Consider the following 22,593-nt stretch of genomic DNA (forward strand, 5'->3'; position numbering starts at 1 on the left):
CCATGGTGCATATCGAATATGGTGCATCGCGAAACTATTCTGTCTTTGTTAAACCACCTAACACTCCAAACATTAATCTGTTAATTTAAAAAACAAAAAGTCTGTTATTGAGTGATACCAGAAAGTATTCTGTTATTATAACACAATACCCTGTTATATTCAACAGAATATCCTGTTAACATAAGTTTTTATGTTAAATTAATAGAACATATGTGTAATATATCATATACTAATCTGTTCCAATAACAGAATATATTCTAGCATCACTCAGACCACTGACCCTCTGTTAAAATTAACAGATTAATGTTTTTAGTGTATTCACTGAGCCACGTCCATCTCCTGTAGTCAGGGGGTTTGGCTCTCCACCCACAAAAAGTGAAATATAGTATGTGTATACAGGACGTTGAACTCCGCTCGCATTCACTAACGCTGCATTAAACACATTTGTGCCATATATCTCCAATTACGCATGTCCACATTAGGTTCAGATTGAGCGAGGTCGCGTAGGCATAAAATATTAACCTTGCTAACTTGTGACTTCACATCGAAGTTGCTGTATGTATTTAGCCTCATATGTAACAGCCTGGTTAATAATTTCAGAGTCAGTAAACGATCGTGGCATTTTCTGGTTTACTGACATTGATAGGTGACAACAAAAAAGTCACTCGTGGGAAAGGTCGGTCTTAACCCTATATATTACATAGAGCAGATGGTAACCTTATTTATTTTATTGATGTTGAACACCGTGCTCAAGAATTTTTCACGTATACAACGAATTCATTTTGATGGGTGAAGGCGTTTCCAGAGAAAAACTACGGGTCTTTGCCGAGTAATGACATGTCTAACCTCCTGACTTAACAAACCCGAGACTTCACTGGTCAAAGGACGGCGACGAGCCAAAGACTTCGGTTGAATATTAATTATTAAAATAGTAGAAGTATTAGAATCTGAACTCAGCACAGCCACCAACAATGACATTGTTATTCTTTGCAAAGTCTGTCTTGACACAATAGTCTGAGACACCTTTATACCAGTCATCCATTTTATCCTTCGTACATGTAAGCTGGAAGGCCTTTGATGCCTTGACCCCTGACCTTAAACACTGATCCAGCCAATGGCTGCTCTGACTGAAACTCATCGTCAGAGAGACCGTAGCGTTTTGAGGTAACAAACAGTTCATTCATTTCCTTTCCACCAAAGCAGCATGACGTCACCATTTTGGCATTGGGGATGAGCACGTCTAGGATAGTTTTGCCTGGAAATGTACACATCAACATCTGAAAGATCGCACGACTATAAGATCACAATTCCTTGTGTGTGTGTGTGTGTGTGTGTGTGTGTGTGTGTGTGTGTGTGTGTGTGTGTGTGTGTGTGTCTGTGTGTGTGTGTGTGTGTGTGTGTTTGTTTTTTGTTTTTTTTATAGTTATTTTGATAAATAATATTTCTTAGTATTTTATGAAAAATATATATGCTAATTATTCAAAGGTCACCGATAAAAATGTCCCACATAATTATATAGTATTTTATGCACCCGATGTTTTGTCCTGAATAAGATAGACAAATGGTACAAAAGGATCACAAATATATACCCACTTTGTATTTATAAATCCTCTTTAAACTGTCACCGTTATTTGGAATTATATACATATAACAGGCATTGAAATAAATCTACACAAATGAATAAATGAATTAGTCTAAGAATTTACATTACCATTTCGACATTTACATAGCAGGAGAGCTGCTGATCTTAGGATTTAAAGACACAGATATATCAAATACAAATTACATAAATGTACATTTCCTTTGCAGTTATATACACTGCAGGAAACGTGTTTTCTAAATGCGCAAATCTTAAATACCACAGCGTTGATGTAACACGATGGTGATTATAAGGTTTATCAATACCTGCTTTCTATTACTTGTAAAAAAAAATATTGTAGATTTATAAAGGAGCTCAAAGCCAGTCACTGTTATAGTTAATAAGTGGTAACTAGTAATATTTCGTACTCAGTAATATTTCACGTTTACGACAGCATCATAATGGTAGCAAACCGGTGGAAACCCACAACTATCCGCTTACCACATTCGACCGAAGGTGAAGCCAGCATGGGCTGGGACATGAAATTAAAACCACTGCATTGGTAAGAGGCTCTTGGATATCACCGTGCTGCTCTAGGACGCCAAACACTAGGCCACGGAGGCCCATAAATCAAAGTAACAAATATGGAGTTTTTATGGAGATCATACGGCTTTCATGCAGTTTTGCATGCAATAAAGTTAATGTCACTAAATACTTTGGACTAGGTTATAAATTACCTGTTTCTGGGTCTATACGGACCAGTTTACCCTCCCCGTAACACACCACCCAGAGTTTTCCCTCCGTGTCTATTGTCATCCCGTCCGGTAAGCCCAGAGAGCCGTCAGTTCCGTCCCTCACTTCCCGCTGATTGCCTGTCAAGTTACTTACAGGTGTGGTTAAATGTTAATTAGACATGTCTCATTAACATGGTCGAACCCAGGGGCACCATTCTATTTCTTGCTTAAGCATAAAATTGCTATCCAAATTCAACTCTTAAATATATGCATTTAATCGATAAAAGTCTGACCTCTCATTTCAGCCAAGTTTGAGTATCCAGTTTCAAATATTTCGAGATTACAGTTTTTGACCAAACCAGAACGATAATGTGAAACAAGAATTCTGGTGAGACACAAGAGGCACAACAATGGCCCAACAAATGCATTTGTTTGAGATGCATAAAGAAAAAAACACCAGCAGCATTGTGGTGCGTATAACCCCTGGGTGGGGGTGAGGTGGGTGGGGAATCGTCTCAAGTGAACAAAGGTGTCCACCCCAAATCCAAACAGTTGCGGAAAACTGTTGGAGGTGCAGTCCGAACACGAAATCATATCTATTTATGTGGTATATATCAGGAAAATGGCTATCTGGTTACAACGACAACCGCGAAAATAAACAAATGTGAGCCGTAGCACATTGTCATCTGTGTATCCATGTATCCACCAAAAATTAAAACTCTACACAGGAAACAGTTTGGGGTTAGAGCCTGGACATGAAATCATATCTATTTATATAGTATACATAGGGAAATGGCAATCTGGTAACCATGACAACTGCGGAAATAGACAAATGGGAGTCGCGACACATTGCCAGCTGTATTTGTATCCACCAAAAATTAAAACTCTACGCAGAAAACTGTTGGAGTTATAGCCCGGGCACGAATTAATATTTCTTTGTATAATATACATAGGGAAATGGCAGTCTTGTAACCATGACAACTGCGGAAATGGACAAATATGAGTCGCGATACATCGTCAATGTGTATCTATCTATCCACCAAAATTTAAAACTTTATGTGGAGAACTGTTGTGGTTATAGCCCGAACACGAAATCATATCTATTTATATAGTATATATAGGGAAATGGCAATCTTGTAACCATGACAACTGCGGAAATGGACAAAACGTGTCGCGACACATCATCCTCTGTGTATAGAGCTGCCTATAGGCTCCTGGGTACTTGGATTTTATAAACAGTTTCAGTCCTACTTTGGGCATTTACATGTAACAAAATGAACAATAAATATATCCCGAAGACATGCGGAAGTTTCAATTTTTCACACAACTTTATAAAACCTCTTTCGTGTTCATATACTTTCTCCAAAAAAAGGAACACATGCGTGGCGCAAGGTGCGTCCATTTGTGACCTGATCCCAATGCTGACTGAGCTCCTGTTGTTGACTTTATAGTTACTGACAATCTCATCAATTCATTGGTGGGAAATGACATAACATATCAAATGAATCATCCTACTTTGAACTAAAGCAAATTATATACAACCCTATAATTTGGATGTCCCAAATGATGACAAATGCAGTAAAATTACAGCAACTAGTTAAAAAACCAAACAGATTTACACTGTACACACAATATCAAATTTATAATGACACCTATCAAATTTTTTTAGTTTTCAAAGAAAATGTTTGGCGTTTGTTTTCTACGCGTTCTGTCTTTAAACCCAATCTTTCCCACAAACACTTTCTATTTTCATTTGCTTTATTTATTTACAGTTTCTCCCTCCAAAAGGACTGGGGTGTCATTTGAGTAAAATTATTATCTAACATTAATGGTTTGCATAAATGATTACTTTTCCATTTTCTACGGAACCGCGTGGCGTACATTTCTCTCTCTTTTTATATTTATGACACAGAAAAATTATTTTGTCTATTTTAAGAAACATACAGAGACTTAACGCTAGAGAGCACATATGCGTTACAGTCAAATACATCATTGGAGTGACAGACTGATTTACATTTGATTCAAACTCAACCCTTTCTTCAAAAGGTTTCTTGTAGATTTTCTTTCTTCTTGTAAAGATTTTTCGTTCAGGCTCAATACTATCCTATTTATAGTACAGCAGGAGTTCATTCTAAAGACCTCAGGCCACAACCCAGTACTCCATCGTAACTGTTAACATTCCACATTCCATACTTTTTCCCTCTTTAAGAAGTGTATTACTTATCAGTGGCATTTACTTACTAATATCACCGGTTTGTGGGTCGAAATCGAAAGCGTAGATTTTTCTCGGAATTGAATCAATGTAATAAAAGATGGCGTTATCTGGGCTCCAGGTGAGTCCGTTAGACAGACTGACGTCAGTCAATCGCTTCACCAGCCGTCCGTCTGTTTCTAGGGAGTAGAGGGCAGCACAGCGCTGTGGGGTCTCCTCCAGGGGACGACGTGTCTTCTGCATACTGCCTGTGGTCAGCCAGCATTTTAATCATATTTATGTCTTTATAATTTCTTCAAAATTATCATAATTCAGATTTAACGACGAAGATGATAATTACGATGACGATGATGACAAAAAATAACAATGTTGATGATTATGATGCTGATGTTTGATGAAGATGATGCCAATGATCGCGGCGATGATGATGACAATGACGAAGACGGCGACGGCAGCTGTGGTAGCTGCAACAGCTGTGGCCCAGGGAGTAGTAATTATATCATAGTGATGACGATGGCAATGATACTTATGGTGACGACGATGATGAATACGACAACTTCGGCAACAATGATTATGAGTGTGATGACGTTGTTGGTGATAATGATAATAATAGTGATGATTGTGTTGATAATAATGGTAATGTTGGTGATAGCAACGACGTTGGCAGTAACGATGAAGATGATAAAGACGGTATTGGTTAATAAGGATAACAGTGATGAAAATTCATGAGGATGGTGATATTATTCGGTGTAACAACCAGTTCAGGATCGATCAAAAACTTTATTCGGTACCGTATATTAACAACAAGTTATTTTTACCTGCCCACAGTCGCCCAGTGACGTCACATTTAGCATCGTTAATCCGGAACGCCTTCGATTCCTTGTCCTCTGCTATCACCTTGATAGCCTTTGAGTCCCAGTCAAGGTGACAAATTGACAAATTCTGACCAACGATCAGACCGCCAGATTTCCGAGGTATCACAAATCCGACATTTCCATCTAAAGGCGTTGTGATGAAAGAGAGGTCATACTCGATTAAATAGATTCAGAAATGTACTATTCTATATACATTTCATGTTCTCGCTAAGGGTGGTCTAATGGTTATATTGTCCGCCTCGAAGTCCGGAGACCGCTGTCATATCAATATCTTTAAATATGATACTTGTTGCTGGGTCTCTTGGTGCTCAGAACGCTTGATCCGGTGTCAGTATAATGCTAGTAGTTCGTCCGGTGTCAGTATAATGTCGCTGGGTGGAGTGTACCCATGTGCACCTTAAAAATGAGACTTACCAGTATGTACCTTAGCACGAAACATAATTTTTTATGACACTCACCGCTATGTAACTTTTGTACGAAACTTAGTAATATGCACCTTTCTATACCACACCTGCTAATATATGCCGTTTCCTCCCACTATAATACTTCCCACAGTCGTCACGTGAGTGATATATTCTTGAGTACGACGTAAAACACCAATGAAATAAATCAATAAATGAATACCAATTTACGTCATGCATGACATTTAACATTATGTACATGAGTTTTTATGACGCTATCACGAACATTTGCATTTGCATGACACTTTGCATGAATATGTACGTTCATATGACACTTACCATTATGTACCTTTGTATGACACTCACCAACATGTACCTTTACACGACACTTACCAATATGTACCTTCCTGTCACACTTACCAATATGTAGCTTTGTATGATACTTACCAATATGTGCCTTTGTATGATACTTACCAATATGTACCTTCATATGACTCTTACCAATATGTACCTTTGTATGACACTTACCCATATGTAGCATTGTATGATACTTGCCAATATGTACGTTTATATGACAATATGTAGCTTTGTATGATACTCACCAATATGTACCTTTGTATGACACTTACCAATATGTACCTCCACATGACACTTACCAATATGTACCTTTGTATGATACTTACCAAAATGTAGCACTGTATGATACTTACCAATATGTACCTTCATATGACACCTACCAATATGTACCTTTGTATGACACTCACCAATATGTACCTTTGTGTCCTCCCCAGTGATGGAGTCCCATTTATGAACATCGCCACAGTTAATGTCCACATGATACAGTGAATGACACCTGTCATCCCAATGTGGACCCTCCCCAGTCGTCATGGCAACGTTCTTGAGCACCACGGAGACATCCATTTCGCACACTCTCCTGTGATTGCTTTATTAAACTTCCAAACCTGCGCCAAAATTGATCGTATATCGTCATTTAATCTGGAAATTGAGATACACGAGGAGAATGGATGGAGATTGATTAATATGGATAAAATAAATACCCTTGACGCCATTTCCCCTCCTTCCCATAAACAAACAAGGCGCAGCTGTAGTTGTCTTCGCTTCCCTTTGTTGTAATTATTTGTGCTGCCGTGCCTGTCAAGTCAAAGTGAACTTCAAAGAAAATAAATCCTACACAAAGCTTTAAAGCGATTGTATATGTTAAGAGCTTTATTCAACTTACTTGAAATGTACAAGTGGCAAAAAGAGATACATCATACACAGTGTTAGCCTGATATCAACATTTATTTATGTAATTATTTATTTGTTCATTTATTATTCCATTTTATATTTCCGCCTGTTAGCTAATGGCCTTTCCACGAGGCCTAAGTCGAGAAGCAAAGTCTACTACATACAAACGCTCATCCAGCTAGCAGCCATTTGCCATGGTGACCAAGATATGCTACATAGAAGTCCGTGAGTGAGTGAGTGAGTGAGTTACGGCGGAGAGTTTTCTACATTAACAAGCCTACATTAACTACAAATAAAATCAGTAAAATGAAGACAAAAGAGAGGCCGCATTGATCAGTTAGCTGGAAAGAACCACAAGTGATATTTTTAAGTTGTTATACATGTAGAGGCATATCTATGTCCTTAGTAAAGTTTCATTAACTGCTATCGCTACAACAGAGGACTAATTTCACAAACTTCTTGTGTCTATTTCCTCAAAATATTTTTTCACACATAACGTTGTATAAAAGGTCGATGTGATTTAGTAGAAAAGTTACGAAAAGCTAATTTACGACGTTTTTCGAAAATGGGTTGTTGATGTCGTGTTTCTTTTCTACTAAACTTTGTTAATGAGTTGTTAAAATTTCTTCCCTGTGTATCTACGAACTGAAATACGGCAGAAATCAGCTTCCGTATACCCTGAGAGATAAAGAAACGGAAGACAGCATATGTGACCCGGATTACATACAATTCATGTCGTTTAAATGTTGCGAAACAAATCGAGTTCTTGGTACAAACTTGAATTTTATAGACGGTTCCTTTTACAAAGACGCGCCGCTATTTTCTTACTTTTGTTACTGATACATTTTTAAACCGAAAATCGGCTTCTGTTTTATTCGAGTGTGACATTTATTCTGATATATGCAAAGCACTGAGCCTACTCAGTTTAACCGCTGTCCGCCCTTTAATCCTTAATTAGCATTTTTTTAAATCGTTAATTAAAGCTGTCTTTATCCAAACTGGCAAGGGATTCTTCGAACAACTGAGACAAACATCACATCGCGTAAGACGCCAAGCACATATGCAGAAGATTACATTTGAAAACTTTACTGGTACAATTAAGTCGTTTAAAACTGATAACTGAGTCAATTTTTTCACATGTAAGTCTGTTAAAAGTTAACCTATAGTTTCTGAAAGATATTCCGATACTTTGGTATCGTCAATACACGTGCAGTTTAAATCATGATACTGGAGAGATTTGTAATTGTATCAAGATGTGTCGAGTCGTCTGGTAAAGTAAATACTGAGTGTCCATATGTGCATGTACTAGACACCTCCCCCCCCCCCCCCCCCCACACACACACACAGTTTAAGAGTGATATGACTACGCCTTATTTTGAAACAATCCATTCGATCCAGGCTGAGTCCGTTAATAATCAAACCAACAGTACAGTTGATTAGCTGAACAGGTCGCTCAGAGGTTAATAACCTTCCACTCGGAGAAATAAATCTTACCTATTTTTAGGCCGGCAAGTTCCGCCACGTGCAGTGTCACTTGTCTTCGCTGCGGGATTGGTAATCATCGGCAAAATACGGCCAACAATCCCTGCCACATGTCGAAGCACCCTAAGAGCGGCGGCTTGTTGTCTGTTATGGAAGCCAAATAGGTACATCTCGCCCCGCAGCCCGCGGCACGAGGATGGAGCAAATCACGCATGAAAGGTACCGTCCTCGTGCTGCGTGCCGCAACCCACGGGTAGCGGGGCGAATGGACGAGGGTCACAGTTCGCCAGCGATTTACTCCCTTCCTCTTACCGCGGGCCGCGATCACGTGATGTAGGCCTACGCGCTATAAACTAATAATAGTTATATGGAGCGCAGCCCGTTGACAGAAATTGACACGTGTTTGTCTGGGTCATTCTTGCACTAGACTTAGAAATGGACAAAGTTGTAGAGGTTGCCCTTAAAAAATTATACATGAAAAGAGTTCTTAAATATTGTCTGAGCAGAAAATGGATAGAAACTATGTATAAATGTTTTATTATATTACCTATGGAATGTGCAGAGACAGCTTACGACAATATCACCGAAGGTCAGATAAACACCATAGAAAATATCCAAAAGGACGCTCTGCATGTTATCACTGGTTTAGATAAAAGCGTTGTCTCTAACCTACTGTACGAAGACTTCATACAAATGCGTATACAACGCTATATACATCGCCTGCTATTCATTTAAAATCACATCAATGATGCATCAAGTAATGTATTTGAAAATAAACTACCAACACCCACATATCAGCGTAACCCACACCAAAGCAGAACAACAAACCACTAACCAGCTTTAGTAATGCTTTCTTTTCCACAAACTGTGCGGGGAAAGAACCATATTCAATTAGAGCAATCAAGAATTTACCAAGAATTTAAAATCACTTTAGAAAAATGTTTTATCCGCCAGTGCCACCAGTATGGTGTAATTTCGTTAACCGAAGTTCAAATATAATCTTCTGAACAGTAAAGAATTGCTGTAGTTCGCTCATTATTCCATCATTTATTCTCCCAAATGTAGTACTTTGTTTAGAGGACTATTAGTAATGCCAAAGATTCTAGTCCATGTCCTTTTTCTCTGCTTTTTCCATCTGTATCCAGATATTCTCTCAGATTTTATTTTCATGATATATTACTATAGTTCTCGATGAGACAAGTCGAGTAATTAGCGTGCCAGCGAGTAATTCTCAGTGTGAATTTAATTCAAAATGATAGGACTGATACCGTGAACACGGCCTCTACCCGGTTTCCTCTCACCATAATGCTGTACGGCGTCGTATAATATTGAAATTTTTTTGAATGCAGTGTAAAAAAACATGCAATCAAAATATATAAATAAATAAAAACATACACGTAAACACGTATACCTTACAGAGAGGAGTCTCTGTGAACCAGTCCAAAATTAGACCTCTCCATTTGCGTGGGCGTGTGATGTGCAATGTACATCCTTAGGACAATGAAATGAACACAATGAAGTGATCATATTTAATTCCATGTTTGAAAATATTGAGAGAACAAAACCTTACCATTTGCTCGTAAAACATTGTGATATTGAGTTTGTCTCATTATTAACATACATTGTAGGTGCAGATGGAAAGATGTCACATAGACACATACACCAGGATTTATAGATATTACACAGATACAGGATGATAATGCAGGAAAAAACACTACTGAAGAGGAGTATCAGTGCTGAATAGGGGCGGCCAGCAGATCACAGTACACGCAGTTCAGTAAACCCTGTGTTAATGTTCCTCGTTAGTGAAAGTGAGAAACATCACGTGATCAATATATTAACTTCGGAACTGGCGTGCTGCTGATGTAAGATGAAAAGTAATGACCACGAACCTCATTTGAACAATGCACGCATGTACACACAGAGATATATCATAGCTGTAGTTCAGTGGCCATTCTACTTTGTCTCATCAATTTATCATTTATTTTATTGGTGTTTTACGTCGTACTCAAAAATATTTTTCACTCATACGACGGTGGTCATCATTATGGCGGGAGAAAACCGGGCAGCACTCAGGGGAAACCCACCACCATCCGAAGGTTACTGGACATATCTGCCCACATATACACAAAGGGAGAGGAAGTTTGTTCATTTCATGAGTGTAGTGTAAAGTTCTAGAAATCCCAAACAAACACGTCAATTTCTTTCAGCGGGCTGCGCTCCAGATTATTACTTTTGATCTATAACACGTATGCCTACATCACCTGGTCGCGACACGAGAGCCGAGCAAATCGTGCGCGAACGGTGACCCTTCTCGTCCCCTCGTCCCCTCGCCCCGTATGGAGGGCCAAATTATCGATATCACTAATTCATTTATTGATATCGATAAAAGAATTACTGATATCGACAAATATTTATCGATTTCGATAAATGAATTATCGGTATCGATTATTCATTTATTGATATAAATTATTCATTTATTGATATCAATATAATTCATTTATCGATATCGATAATTGTGTGCCATTTATCGATATCGATACATGAATTAGCGATATCGATAAATGAATTAGCTATATCGATAACGAATTAGTGATATCGATAAATGAATTAACGATATCGATAAATAGTGTTTCCGGTTTAGTTTCAATGGAAATTTAAGTTTTGTTGAGAAATGTGTATAATGGCGCAATGGTGCAGAATGGCTTACCTTTGCTAGTATTACTTCCACGCGGTGTAGGTAAGTCAGTCTCCACGCCGACCCTTTCTGTAATGCCTACATTTGATGATAATGGTGCAGATCGCAAATGTATACGGGCCTGTGTGCTGACTTCCTCTCCGGCCGTAAGTGGGAAGGTCTGCAGCAACCTGCGGATGGTCGTGGGTTTCCCCCGGGCTCTGCCCGGTTTCCACCCACCATAATGCTGGCCGCCGTCGTATAAGTGAAATATTCTTGAGTACGGCGTAAAAACACCAATCAAAAAAAAAAAAAAAAAAAAAAAATACGGGCCTGTACCTCGCCTTGAAGGTCGCGGAGTGCCCTGTTCAGTGAATTCACAGAGTCTGTTGACAACGCTGAGTTTATTCGTGTCAAGTTTCCAAATCCTGGGACAATCTATTGTTTAAGTTATCCAAAGTACCAATATTTTGTTGTAGTGTTCTTTTAGTTATTGTGTTGTTTAGGACACGATATCGATATCGATAAATAGCCATATTTATCGATATCGATAGATGAATTAGCGATATCGATAAATAAATTAGCGATATCGATAGTTCTAGATTAAATGTTAATTTGCCCCCCCCCCCCCCCCCCCCCCCCATAGCTCCGCGGATTTCCGCTTATCTGAGACGAGAAAGGTTTGTGAGGGGCGGGATCCGCTTATATGAGACGGGGAAGGATTATGACAGACGGGCTCTACCTGCAACATACGAGACGTATTCATGTAGATGGAGCGGATTTGAGGAGATGAGACGTTGAGACGTGTTGGTGAAGATGGGACGGGTTTGAGAAGACGAGACGCTTTCGCGAAGATGGAGCGGCTTGAGAGGACGAGACGTGTTCGTGAAGATGGGACGGGTTTGAGAAAATGAGACGTGTTTGCGGCACAGGATCGGTCTGTCGAAATGGGGCAGTGATGTACGGGATTGTTATATTCCTTCTGTTTATAGATAAACGGGACCGGTTTGTAAAGATGAGGCGGGTTTGTTAAAGTCAAATCGGTTATACCTGACTTCCGTTATGGAAGTGAAAAATTCGTACGTACACAGTTAAACACCAATGAAATATACAAATAAATGTATTAAAAAACAAAGAATTGATATAACGTCTTCCACAGAAAACTTTTATTCAATTTAAAATCCTTTTATATGTTTACATGAAACCAACATGAAGGCAAATATATGAAAACGGCTGACATAACCGATTTTATAACAGCAATACACAACAAAATGGTGCACAAGGGTATACATCGGACAATGTCCCGATAGTTGTCTTACGTAGTTCGGTTCGAATGTCTGTAGTATATTGCTCTTTCCTGCCACTGAGATGATGTTTTGTGAGCAAACTGGTGACGTAGTACTCATCTACTCATGGACCCGGATCGCCATTTCGCAGGAAAAGGCGTCCCAGTAATTAGCACGCGTGTTAATAAGCCAAAATTATGTGACTGAATTTGCAATATCGCCAATGATACATTTTCAAAGCTTCGAAATTGGCATACAGGGTTGAAAAACATGACATCGGTGCAAAGTGCATGATATCATCACAACTTCCACATTTCAGTTCTGCCTCACTATAACGTTATACCGGTGACACCCGACATGCCATCACAACTGATAAAAGCAAACATGACACTAACTTGACAAATATGTATGAATGCATGCTTGGGTTGTAATCGTACTAAACAACATTTCAGTCATATGACGACGAGGAGTTACTAAGGTGTGTGGATATACACTGTGACTCCTAAGGCAGGGCGAGTCCATGTTGCTGTCACCACTTAAGTATCATACCGAAAACACCAGACATGACATCCCACCCAGTCACTGAAACCGGGCGACCCGTTCTGAATCGTTACACCCATTAAGCTCTTTCATGCCAACTGCGCTGTAATAAAATGTCAAGGCTATATATGGTGTTATGTTGTGCCTTTAAAATTGACGTCGAGTTTCAATAGTCGAGGGGCCTCCATGGCTAAGTTGTTTAGCACGCTAGCGAGGTGTAATGGCCCAGGAGCCTCTCACCAATATGCTCCCTGTGAGTTCAAGTCCAGCCCCGACCGTACGTGGGGGAAGGTCTGTCAGCAATCTGCGAACAGTCGATCTGGCCTCCGTCGTATAAGTGAAATATTCTTGGGTGCGACATAAAACACCAATGAAATAAATAAATAAATCAATAGTCGACGTTGACTTTGTGTGTGAACTTTCGCTACTATGCACCGGCCTGGATAGCACAGTTGGTAGAGCGTCCGCTTCGGGACCGGTAGATCTAGGATCAATCCTTGATCGAGTCACACCTAAGACTTTAAAAGAGGAAGTTGTAACTTCTTCGCTTGGCGTTCAGCATGAAGGGGATAGTGCAACGACTGGTTGACCAGTATCAGTATAATGGCTCGGGCGGGGCGGCTTACTTGCGTCTTACTGGTAAGTCGTCCCAGTGAAGCAGCACTAAATAAAAGAGCGGTGGAAATCCGTCCTGCAACAAGGAGGCACATTACATTCCTTCGTCGTCATATGACTGAAAAATTGTTGAGTACGACGTTAAACCCCAAGTACTCACTCACTCGCTACTATGCATGCCTACGTCTGTTCCATGGGCCCGTTCTACAAAGCAGTCGCAACACCACGCCAAGCGCAATTACCATGACGACGTATCTCTTCACTATATATTGCCATGGAAAATACGCTAGGCGCAATTTCCGACTGTTTTGTAAAACCGGGCCCAAATATATAAAGTAGGCCTACACTTAACTAAAAGTAACTTAACATATAGTAACTTACCATATATATATATATATATATATATATATATATATATATATATATATATATATATATATATATATATATATATATATATATATACCGGTATATATATATAAAAGTAAAAATTGATTGTTCTGAATCAATTTTTACTTTTCCTCTCACTATAATGGTGGCCACCGTCGTATAGGTGAAATGATATTGAGTACGGCGTAAAACACCAATCAAATCAAATAAATAGCTGAGCCGGTGAATTACCAACACTGTCAACTGGCTAGAAACCATTATTACACAGAATAAACACTTGGCCTAGAAACGGAAGTCCCGGTGATTCGACCAGAAATTGTGCTCAAGGTGGGAGAGTCCCTCGGTTTGCCAACTTGACACAACGAACACGCCATTTTGAATATGGACTGCCTCATCGTATGACTACAGAAGGCGTACAGGAAACAGTTGAACACGGAATTTGCCACGACAAGCGTATTACAGATTTCAAGAAACGATCGGAACTTCCAACTGCTAAAAACTTTTGTTCCGTGCACTGCAATCATGACACTAGCCACTGCCGAGCTACTGTTACACACGAAAAACATGGCCGATATGGCTAGCAGAGTTCGCGTTATTTGACCATCACGTGATTCAGGTTCTTTTAGTTTGGCTATCTTGGCTGCAGCAGACAAGGACTTTCGAAGTTTCTTCGACAAAGCCAACTGCCTGATGATAAGAGAATTCAGGACTGTCATCATGCAGAATGGTACAGCCACATTCAAGATGAAGCCAACCCAAAAGTTCACCATATTGTATTCTGGGCTGTTACCAAGTGACGTCATAGCTATATCCCAGAAAGTTTCGTTCGTTATGGGATCTTGTTTCAAGATCGGGTATCTCCGAAACATGCGTGACATATTGAGAGCGAAGCCAAAGATGTACACGCAGACGACCACAATTTTAGCCCGAGTGCCAGTACGCATTTTTTGGGCGGTAATCGGATGGCAAATAGCTATGTAGCGTTCCATGGTAAAGACAACCGTGATCCAAATGCCGATGGTATAAAAGCACACTTGAAACGGGTTTATGTAGCAAGCAAAGATGGAGTACACAGACCGAAACGTTATGGATTTAGCGTCGAGTGAAGCGAACAAGCCCACGCTGTTGAAGGTCAACAGAAAGAGATCAGACAATGTCAGGCCTACGAAATAGACTACTGACGACGACTTCAATATTCCTTTACAAAGAGCAATAAGGACCAAGAGATTCCCTACTATTCCTAGGAACATCAAAGGCGGAGAAACAATTAGACGACATACAAAAGTCATTGTTTCAAACACGACTTTGTCATGCGCCGATCCGCCTTCCAGGATACCAGCATTATTGTTCGGAAAGATCGTTTGCGAAGAGTAATTTCTGATGGTCTTTGTTGAATTCTCTTTAAAACCCAAATAGTCGCATTCAAAGGCCGGTTTACAATCCGCTGTGACAGTACTGTTAATAGCATCAGAGGTTGGTTCGCCTGGCATGACGTCTTCGGACGAATAACCTCCGTTCGTCATCTGCAAACTAAGTATGATTATCTTCAACACTGTTTCGTAAGTTTCCATGACTCCGATCTGTTCCTGTAACGAGAATGTGACATGTCTATTATAAGCCTTTTGCCTTTTCTTTTTCTTGTTTACAAAATAAAATATATTATAACCAGTCAAATTGGTTCAGTCTTTATATAAAGATTCAGTCTTTATATAATAAATTTCAGGTACGTCCGGATGACCAACTTAAGAAAACATATGCAATAAATATGACTTGATTTGTCAACAACATTCTTGAATGGCAAACATCGCCCACTTTTTCAAATGTAGATATTCGGGAGCGGTAGATCCAGGATCAATCCTGGGTCGAGTCACAACTAAGACTTTAAAAGACGAAGTTGTAACTTTCCCGCTTGGCGTTCAGCATGAAGGGGATAGTGCAAAGACTGGTTGACCGTATCAGTATAATGGCTCGGGCGGGGCAAGTTACTTGCCTTTCATAAGTCGTCTCAGTGAAGCAGCACTAGATAAAAGAGCGGTGGAAATCCGTCCTGTAACAAGGAGGCACATTACTTGCACTCTAAAGGATTTCTTCGTCGTCATATGACTGAAAAATTGTTAAGTACGACGTTAAACCCCAAGAACTCACTCACTCACTCAAATGTAGATCACATACTGTTGAGCAAACACCTAGCTGATGTTTGCTTCACAAATTGTACACACATAGAACACCATTTATATTCAGTAATTACGAAGTGAATTTACCGCTCAGTGAACGGAAGCAGATGAGCAGACTTCCTCACGCGCTCTTTCCTGGTAACCATGGACAACCCAGACTGAGCGGATGACGCATTTTATCCCGTTATTTGGATTTGTTTTATATCGTCAGAAGCATTGACTATATATCTATAGCGTACTTGTGCAATTCGCAACCATAATTCTATATTCATCGATTAATTAACGCTTTTTTCGAAAATCTTTTTGACATATCATATCCATTTCCAAGATATATCCAAGATATGTGGAAAAATTTTCTTCTCATGCCGGGACAATAAATTAATCACAAGAAATTAATACGCATTTATAGACTATCAGATTGCAAAAAAAAAAAGCATGAATACTTTTAAAGCCGCCCGATTCATAAAATCAGACAAGTGACATTTTAAAGAACACAATGACATGCCGCCAGTATCGAACTGTGTGGTAAAAGCCAACTGATTCCTTGTAAATTCAAAATCCAGGGACGTAAAATAATATCAGACATTAGAAGAAAAACGGGTACAGTGGAAGGCCTGAACTGTAAGGTAACTTGGATGGTGTAAGTCAGCACTATATACTATGCATGTATATAAGATCAATTGTCCCTGCAAAAAATAGTCTGCCTGCATTCCCCAGTGACCTATCGGAATGACATAAAGGAAGATCTCGTTTTAACCCCGACAGCTGCAATATGTACTGCTCCCTGATATGTTTTTTTTTTTCGTAAATGGTAAACGAAACCCACTTTTCTATCATGTCATTTTTTGACTTCATTAACCTCTTAAATCCATTTTCTGATATCATATTTCGTCATTCAGATTGCACGTGCCTCTGAAAGGCTTTATGACAAATTACATGTACTAAAAACTGAGAGTTGAAATTTTTGGAAAAGTGAATGATTAGCCATGGTTTTACGAAATATCGGTAGAATATTACAGCTGGATGTTAGCGATTTTCTAAAAGTGGTACGGGATTAATTATTTATGTACTTTCGAGCACAATATACTTGTAATTCAATGAAATATTTTATCATTAGCAAACCTCTTTGTTTACTGGATATATCACTGCATTTTGACATCTTCCCACGACCCAGGTTCAGCGTGCAAAGAATTTAAAGCTTTATATTTTGACAATCACTGCTTTTATGGGAACACTCGTCCAAACCATTAGTTACATTTATACTGCCAAGAAAATCTGCGGCGTTTTCAATAAAAGACCGAAGGGATAGAGCCGAGCAAAATAAATGTATTTGGTCTCTTCATTAGCATATTGGATAACAACGTTCAACAGTACGATTTTCTGCACAAAATCGGAAACACACTTACCTGGCTGAAATGGTATCAGGAGACCAATTCTTGAAGTCGTCCAAAGGCGGAGAAAAAATGGCTAGCCGCTTTTCCTGACGCATGTTATATATAGACCTAGCCCCTGACAGGCTGCCCAGCAAAATAACACCCACTGTTCACTACATATATTCAGTCGCGTGCTAATTTAGCATATTTGTAGTAACAACATGCACACACTTTGCGACCTTCCTGGAAACGATTCATAGGACACGATATTTTTTTGATTAGCCTAACTATATATAGCAACTATAACGGTCATGGAAACTTCCCTTTCAAGATTAACACATAGCCATAATAAATTGTAACTCTATTATTAGAAATTGTTGCCTTTAACCGACGAGGAATAGCTTGTAGAAATCCATCTCTTAATTCTTACCTCGATTGCCGCCTTGCGTCAAGGTGGTTGAAATGTGCTGTGATTTCCTATGATTTATGTATATGAAGGTACATATAACACCAATATAAAGTTGTTTCCAGAGAAAAATGGAAAACATCGAAAGGGCATCGATAAACTGCGTAAAAAATATCAATAGTTAAATACATAGATGCATTCTTTAATTACACCAATGCATGATTTATTTATTTATTTGATTTATTTGATTGGTGTTTTTACGCCGTAGTGAGGAATATTTCACTTAGACGATGGTGGCCAACATTATGGTGGGAGGAAACAGGGCAGAGCCCGGGGAAACCCGCGACCATCTGCAGGTTGCTTCTTCCCACGTACGACCTTCCCACGTACGACCTTCCCACGTACGGCCGGAGAGGAAGCCAGCTTGAGCTGGACTTGAACTCACAGTCATCGCATTGATGAGAGGTTACTGGGTCATTACGCTGCGTTAGCGCGCTAATCAACTGAGCCACGGAGGCCCCACCAGTGCATGACATCTTTGGTTTATTCAAGCCAAGGCTATATAGTGTGTCGTGAACACAAGAGTTACTGAATGGAGTAAATATTAACTGACAATGAATAAATGCGTGGCTCGTGTTAGATATCACTAGCCTGTGAATACAAACTGGTTTTATTTATTTATTTTTACCAAGCACAGGTCAGAGAATTGGCAGATTCTCCGATCTCGCTGTTTGCGGGGAATTGGTGACAACACAATACTTTACCTTGTCACTCTGACGCGCTGATGAATGGATGGGTCCAACACATCCGATGTCCTACCACACCGTCTCGTGGTGACGTTAATTTTCATTCCATTCCCGGATGAAAGTAATTGTTACGCCATGACGTCACAGAAAGATTGAACATTTGTGACCAATGTGTGGGCCATCGAGCTGACCTATTTGCAGCAATACATCTTATACGATTGGTCACTTGCATGTCCTTAATCGACAATTCGGAAAGGTCTATTGTCAGTTAATTGCACATGTACTACTAAAGATCATTTATATTTGTGACGTACGCCAATCGCACCTTTCGCCTTTTTAAATTAAAATTGCGTACTTTGCGACCTTCATGCCCCCCTCGGGACATGGAACCGTGCCTTCCACGACCATATTACTCTCGTAGAGGTCACGGAAGGATCTCAGTGTTCCGCGAGTTTGCGGGGACACGAAGAGGTTGTTGTCGGGGTTTTAATAAAATTGTTTTAAGTTAAAACCATTTTATCTTAATTCTCCGCAACCCGGTGGAGAACGCGGAGGCCGCGTATCCGCGCCCCGTCGCGATTTCTGTAATTTTTGCGTCTTCCCCAAGGCATGAAGGTCGTAGATTTGTTTTAATTACAACATCGGTGGGATTACCGCTATTAGCCGCCATATACCTGCATGTAAGTGACAGGATGTAGTCTCAATACTGTTCTCTGCTCTTTCACAACGTTGCAGTCTGTGAGACGTAACTCAGTCCGAAGTGTTTCACAACATTAGAGAGTTAACTTGAATTAACGTTACTGCACAATGAAGATATATCGTAGCCAGCATGTGTCAGACCCTATTAATTTTCCATAAGCGACAATGTTAACGTTTTACACTGTAGCTCAATCGCAAACATTCCGTGGCCAATAAACTTTGGTGTATACCTGTCCCAGCCTGTGAGAAAGCAGTCACAGAAATACTGACATAGGTTGACCGTAAAAATATGGACCTTTCTATGTCGGCAGCTGGGAGGGGTGCCCAGCAACGCCAAGGGGACGCCACTCGTCACTAATCACCGCAAGTCTCCTTGTGTCCTCTCGCTCAGAGTGTCAAACTTTCATCCTTAAAACTCATACCTGCCCAAATTTTAGACAATTTCCATCGTTATAATACCAAGCATGCACCTGTACATCAAAAATGGCAGGCTTGCAGCGAAAAAAGACTTAAAACTACACAGAATGGTGTCCGGATTCCAGCAAAACACAATGCCAGGATATGACACAGGCTTGTGTTAGGTTTACGTAATGCAAGTTGTGTGTTCGAAAGATGATTGAAATTACCTATACTCTGTGGTCATGAACATAACGTTGGTCGGTCAGCACCTTGTGCTTGTACAGAGAAAAAAAGATTTGGCTATTGCCTTATACTGCAGTATTGGTTTTCATTGTTTCGAACTTGCATAAATTTGATGAATGTACAATAACCGGGAGGCGACATTTTCTAACTAAAATGTTGTGTCGACATGATGTGGACCCATCAATCTGTGAGCAGAAAGTGAGAGAACTGTGCCATTTTACAAAGAAATGGTTCTCAGGCATTGTTAAACCCATCAAAAACGTAAAGATGTAAAATATTGCCTCGACGCGTATAGGTGACCCATAAATATTTCAAAAGAAGAGAGAAATGTCTCTCTGTTGTTCAAGAACAAATAAACAGCTCGACGTATGGTCGCAATGGTCTTACATACCTAGGAGCTCAAAATTCTTCAGCATGGAGCGAGCACGAGAATTCATTGGCCAAGTGTCAGTTGGCCGCAACGAAAGAGATGCCTTATTGCATGGAGCTTTCAACGCCCTTTCAAGATGGATTTCTTTGCATGTTTTTAGTTTTCAGTTCTGTTGATAATATCCCGGGAACAGGCGTTTTCCATTCCACAATTCCATTATTGCATTTAATGCTAACTGAATCTTATTACTTAGTAAATATACGCCATTTTAGATGAAAGCTTATAGCTTTCTTGAGTTTAATATGACAGGTTGTATGAAGGATGACCTTCAAGCAACCGTTTTGAGAAATCAGTCGCCACAAACGCCTGGCGTGCTTCCATGACAACAAATGGTTGAAGAGACTTATGCTCTTATGCTCGTTGTTCCATCGATTCGAAGTGCAAGTCCATCCGTAGGTTTCATATAGGGAAGTCCGTCAGTAACTTACTTCACCGGAAAACTCACCGCCATCGGAAATATATGGATGTCCATTTTCGACGCTCTCTCACTTCGTCGTCTTTTGCATAACATGAACGCACCATTTCGTAAATAAGATGTTGTGGTATACGTACGGTCGTCATATGAATCTAGGGACAGAAATGCAGAAAATTTAATTTTAAAATATTGCGTTGTCTTATTCGCCATGGGAAATTAAAGAAGAGAGAAATGTTATATTTTCATACAAAATAGCTCGTTTTTCTGTCACTTTAATTTTTGTGTGACAGATGTCAAAATGGTCGACAGAGAAATACTTCGCTTGTAAAATTTCGTCTTCCGATGATCGTAGCACAACTACACATGACTGGAAGTTCATGATCGCCAGCTTGTGCTTTTGCAAGTTTGGTTATGGAAAAACACAATGTAATCCCGCCTAGATCGAGGCATAGTTATGGTGAAGCATTTGATTTAGTTCATAAAATATTGGCCATAATTATGTTTTTCTTTAAATAAAATTTTAGAGTTATTTGTTCGCTCTCTTTGATAAAAAAAATGGTCGCATTTCCCGTGTTGTGGGTTGCGTGTAAGGTGACGGAGTCGCTAAATTCGGCCGACTCAATTTTAGGTAAATGTGACAATTTCTTTCTTCGGGAGATGAACATTGCCGATCACAAAGCGCTGCACTGCTCCGATTTACCGAAAATAGGTTCAGTGTTACAGGTTTGCTTTCGCCGGAGCCAGAAGAAAATTCATTTCATTCACTACGTGACAGTACATTCATCTTCAGACCATAAATATAGGTCCTAAAAATATAGCTATATTGCATTGTTTAAAATCTTTGTTTAAAACCTTGTTTTAAACATGTTTTTGCAGCCAATAGTCACAGATCTGGATGGATGTACCGTTTAATACCACTCGTCGGTGTGGCTCAGTACTGCTTAGTACGTCAGTGCATCGTTAGACCCACGTTCGCGCGGCTAACGCTCTATAATCCGGCAACTGCACTGCACAATGACCAGACCCTCTAAACCCATGGGTACTATTTTTTGAGAATTAATGGTAGCGGCCTATGGCGTGAATGAGGAAAGACGCTGTATTGTTATGCTATATGCCTGGTCCCCTTCTTACGTATATAATCTGGCTTAGCCTAGGGCCTATATGTAGATACCTACATCAACTAACATCGCTGCATTTTTGTGGCTAAATCTGCTTAAGTCATGGTGCTTGATCGGGGGCGTATGCTTAAGCTTATACACGAGAAACTGGAACAAAACCATCTACAACTAAAGTAAACAGAGGACTAGTTCCAGGGTAAACTAGCAAAAGGCCAGATTTCAGCGGTTACGTGTGAAAATTTATCAACTATCACACTGTTGTCACTATTCAGTTTTTTTCTAGTTACTCTCCATGTTACATACATCAAGCCCTCTATATTTTGTTCCTGTACAAACCAGGATTCTGCTGTGGGGACTAAGCATCCCCGAGAACCGGTTGCCTTTGAATTGTCCCCGTGTGATTGTGGGCCAATATTAAATGTGGTGACAAGATGGCAATTTGAATCTTTCTGGATCAGAGACGCCTAATTAATTCTAACTAACATCCCTGCATTTTTTAAAACCTAATTCTGTTGAAGGCGTGTTGCTAGGGGGCATCCAGCATGTATGTT

At 39.7% G+C, this 22,593-nt stretch overlaps 1 protein-coding gene across 2 annotated transcripts; it reads right to left on the minus strand.

The window, feature by feature from the left end:
- Positions 1-549: 549 nt before the first annotated feature.
- On the minus strand, positions 550-8,754 carry LOC135465821 (regucalcin-like). Of its 2 annotated transcripts, XM_064743175.1 has the most exons (6): positions 8,544-8,754; positions 6,566-6,763; positions 5,344-5,523; positions 4,555-4,773; positions 2,317-2,451; positions 550-1,255 (listed from the first exon to the last, which is right to left on the minus strand). In XM_064743175.1, exons 2-6 carry the CDS (start codon positions 6,720-6,722, stop codon positions 1,044-1,046), a joined length of 903 nt encoding a protein of 300 aa, XP_064599245.1. In that variant the 5' UTR covers positions 6,723-6,763; positions 8,544-8,754; the 3' UTR covers positions 550-1,043. The 2 variants fall into 2 exon arrangements, with proteins under 2 accessions (XP_064599245.1, XP_064599246.1); XM_064743176.1 differs by lacking the exon at positions 8,544-8,754 and having other exon boundaries at positions 6,576-6,744.
- Positions 8,755-22,593: the final 13,839 nt, after the last annotated feature.

This window comes from Liolophura sinensis, chromosome 5, assembly GCF_032854445.1.
Source record: "Liolophura sinensis isolate JHLJ2023 chromosome 5, CUHK_Ljap_v2, whole genome shotgun sequence".
In the NCBI taxonomy this organism is placed as follows: Eukaryota; Metazoa; Mollusca; class Polyplacophora; order Chitonida; family Chitonidae; genus Liolophura; species Liolophura sinensis.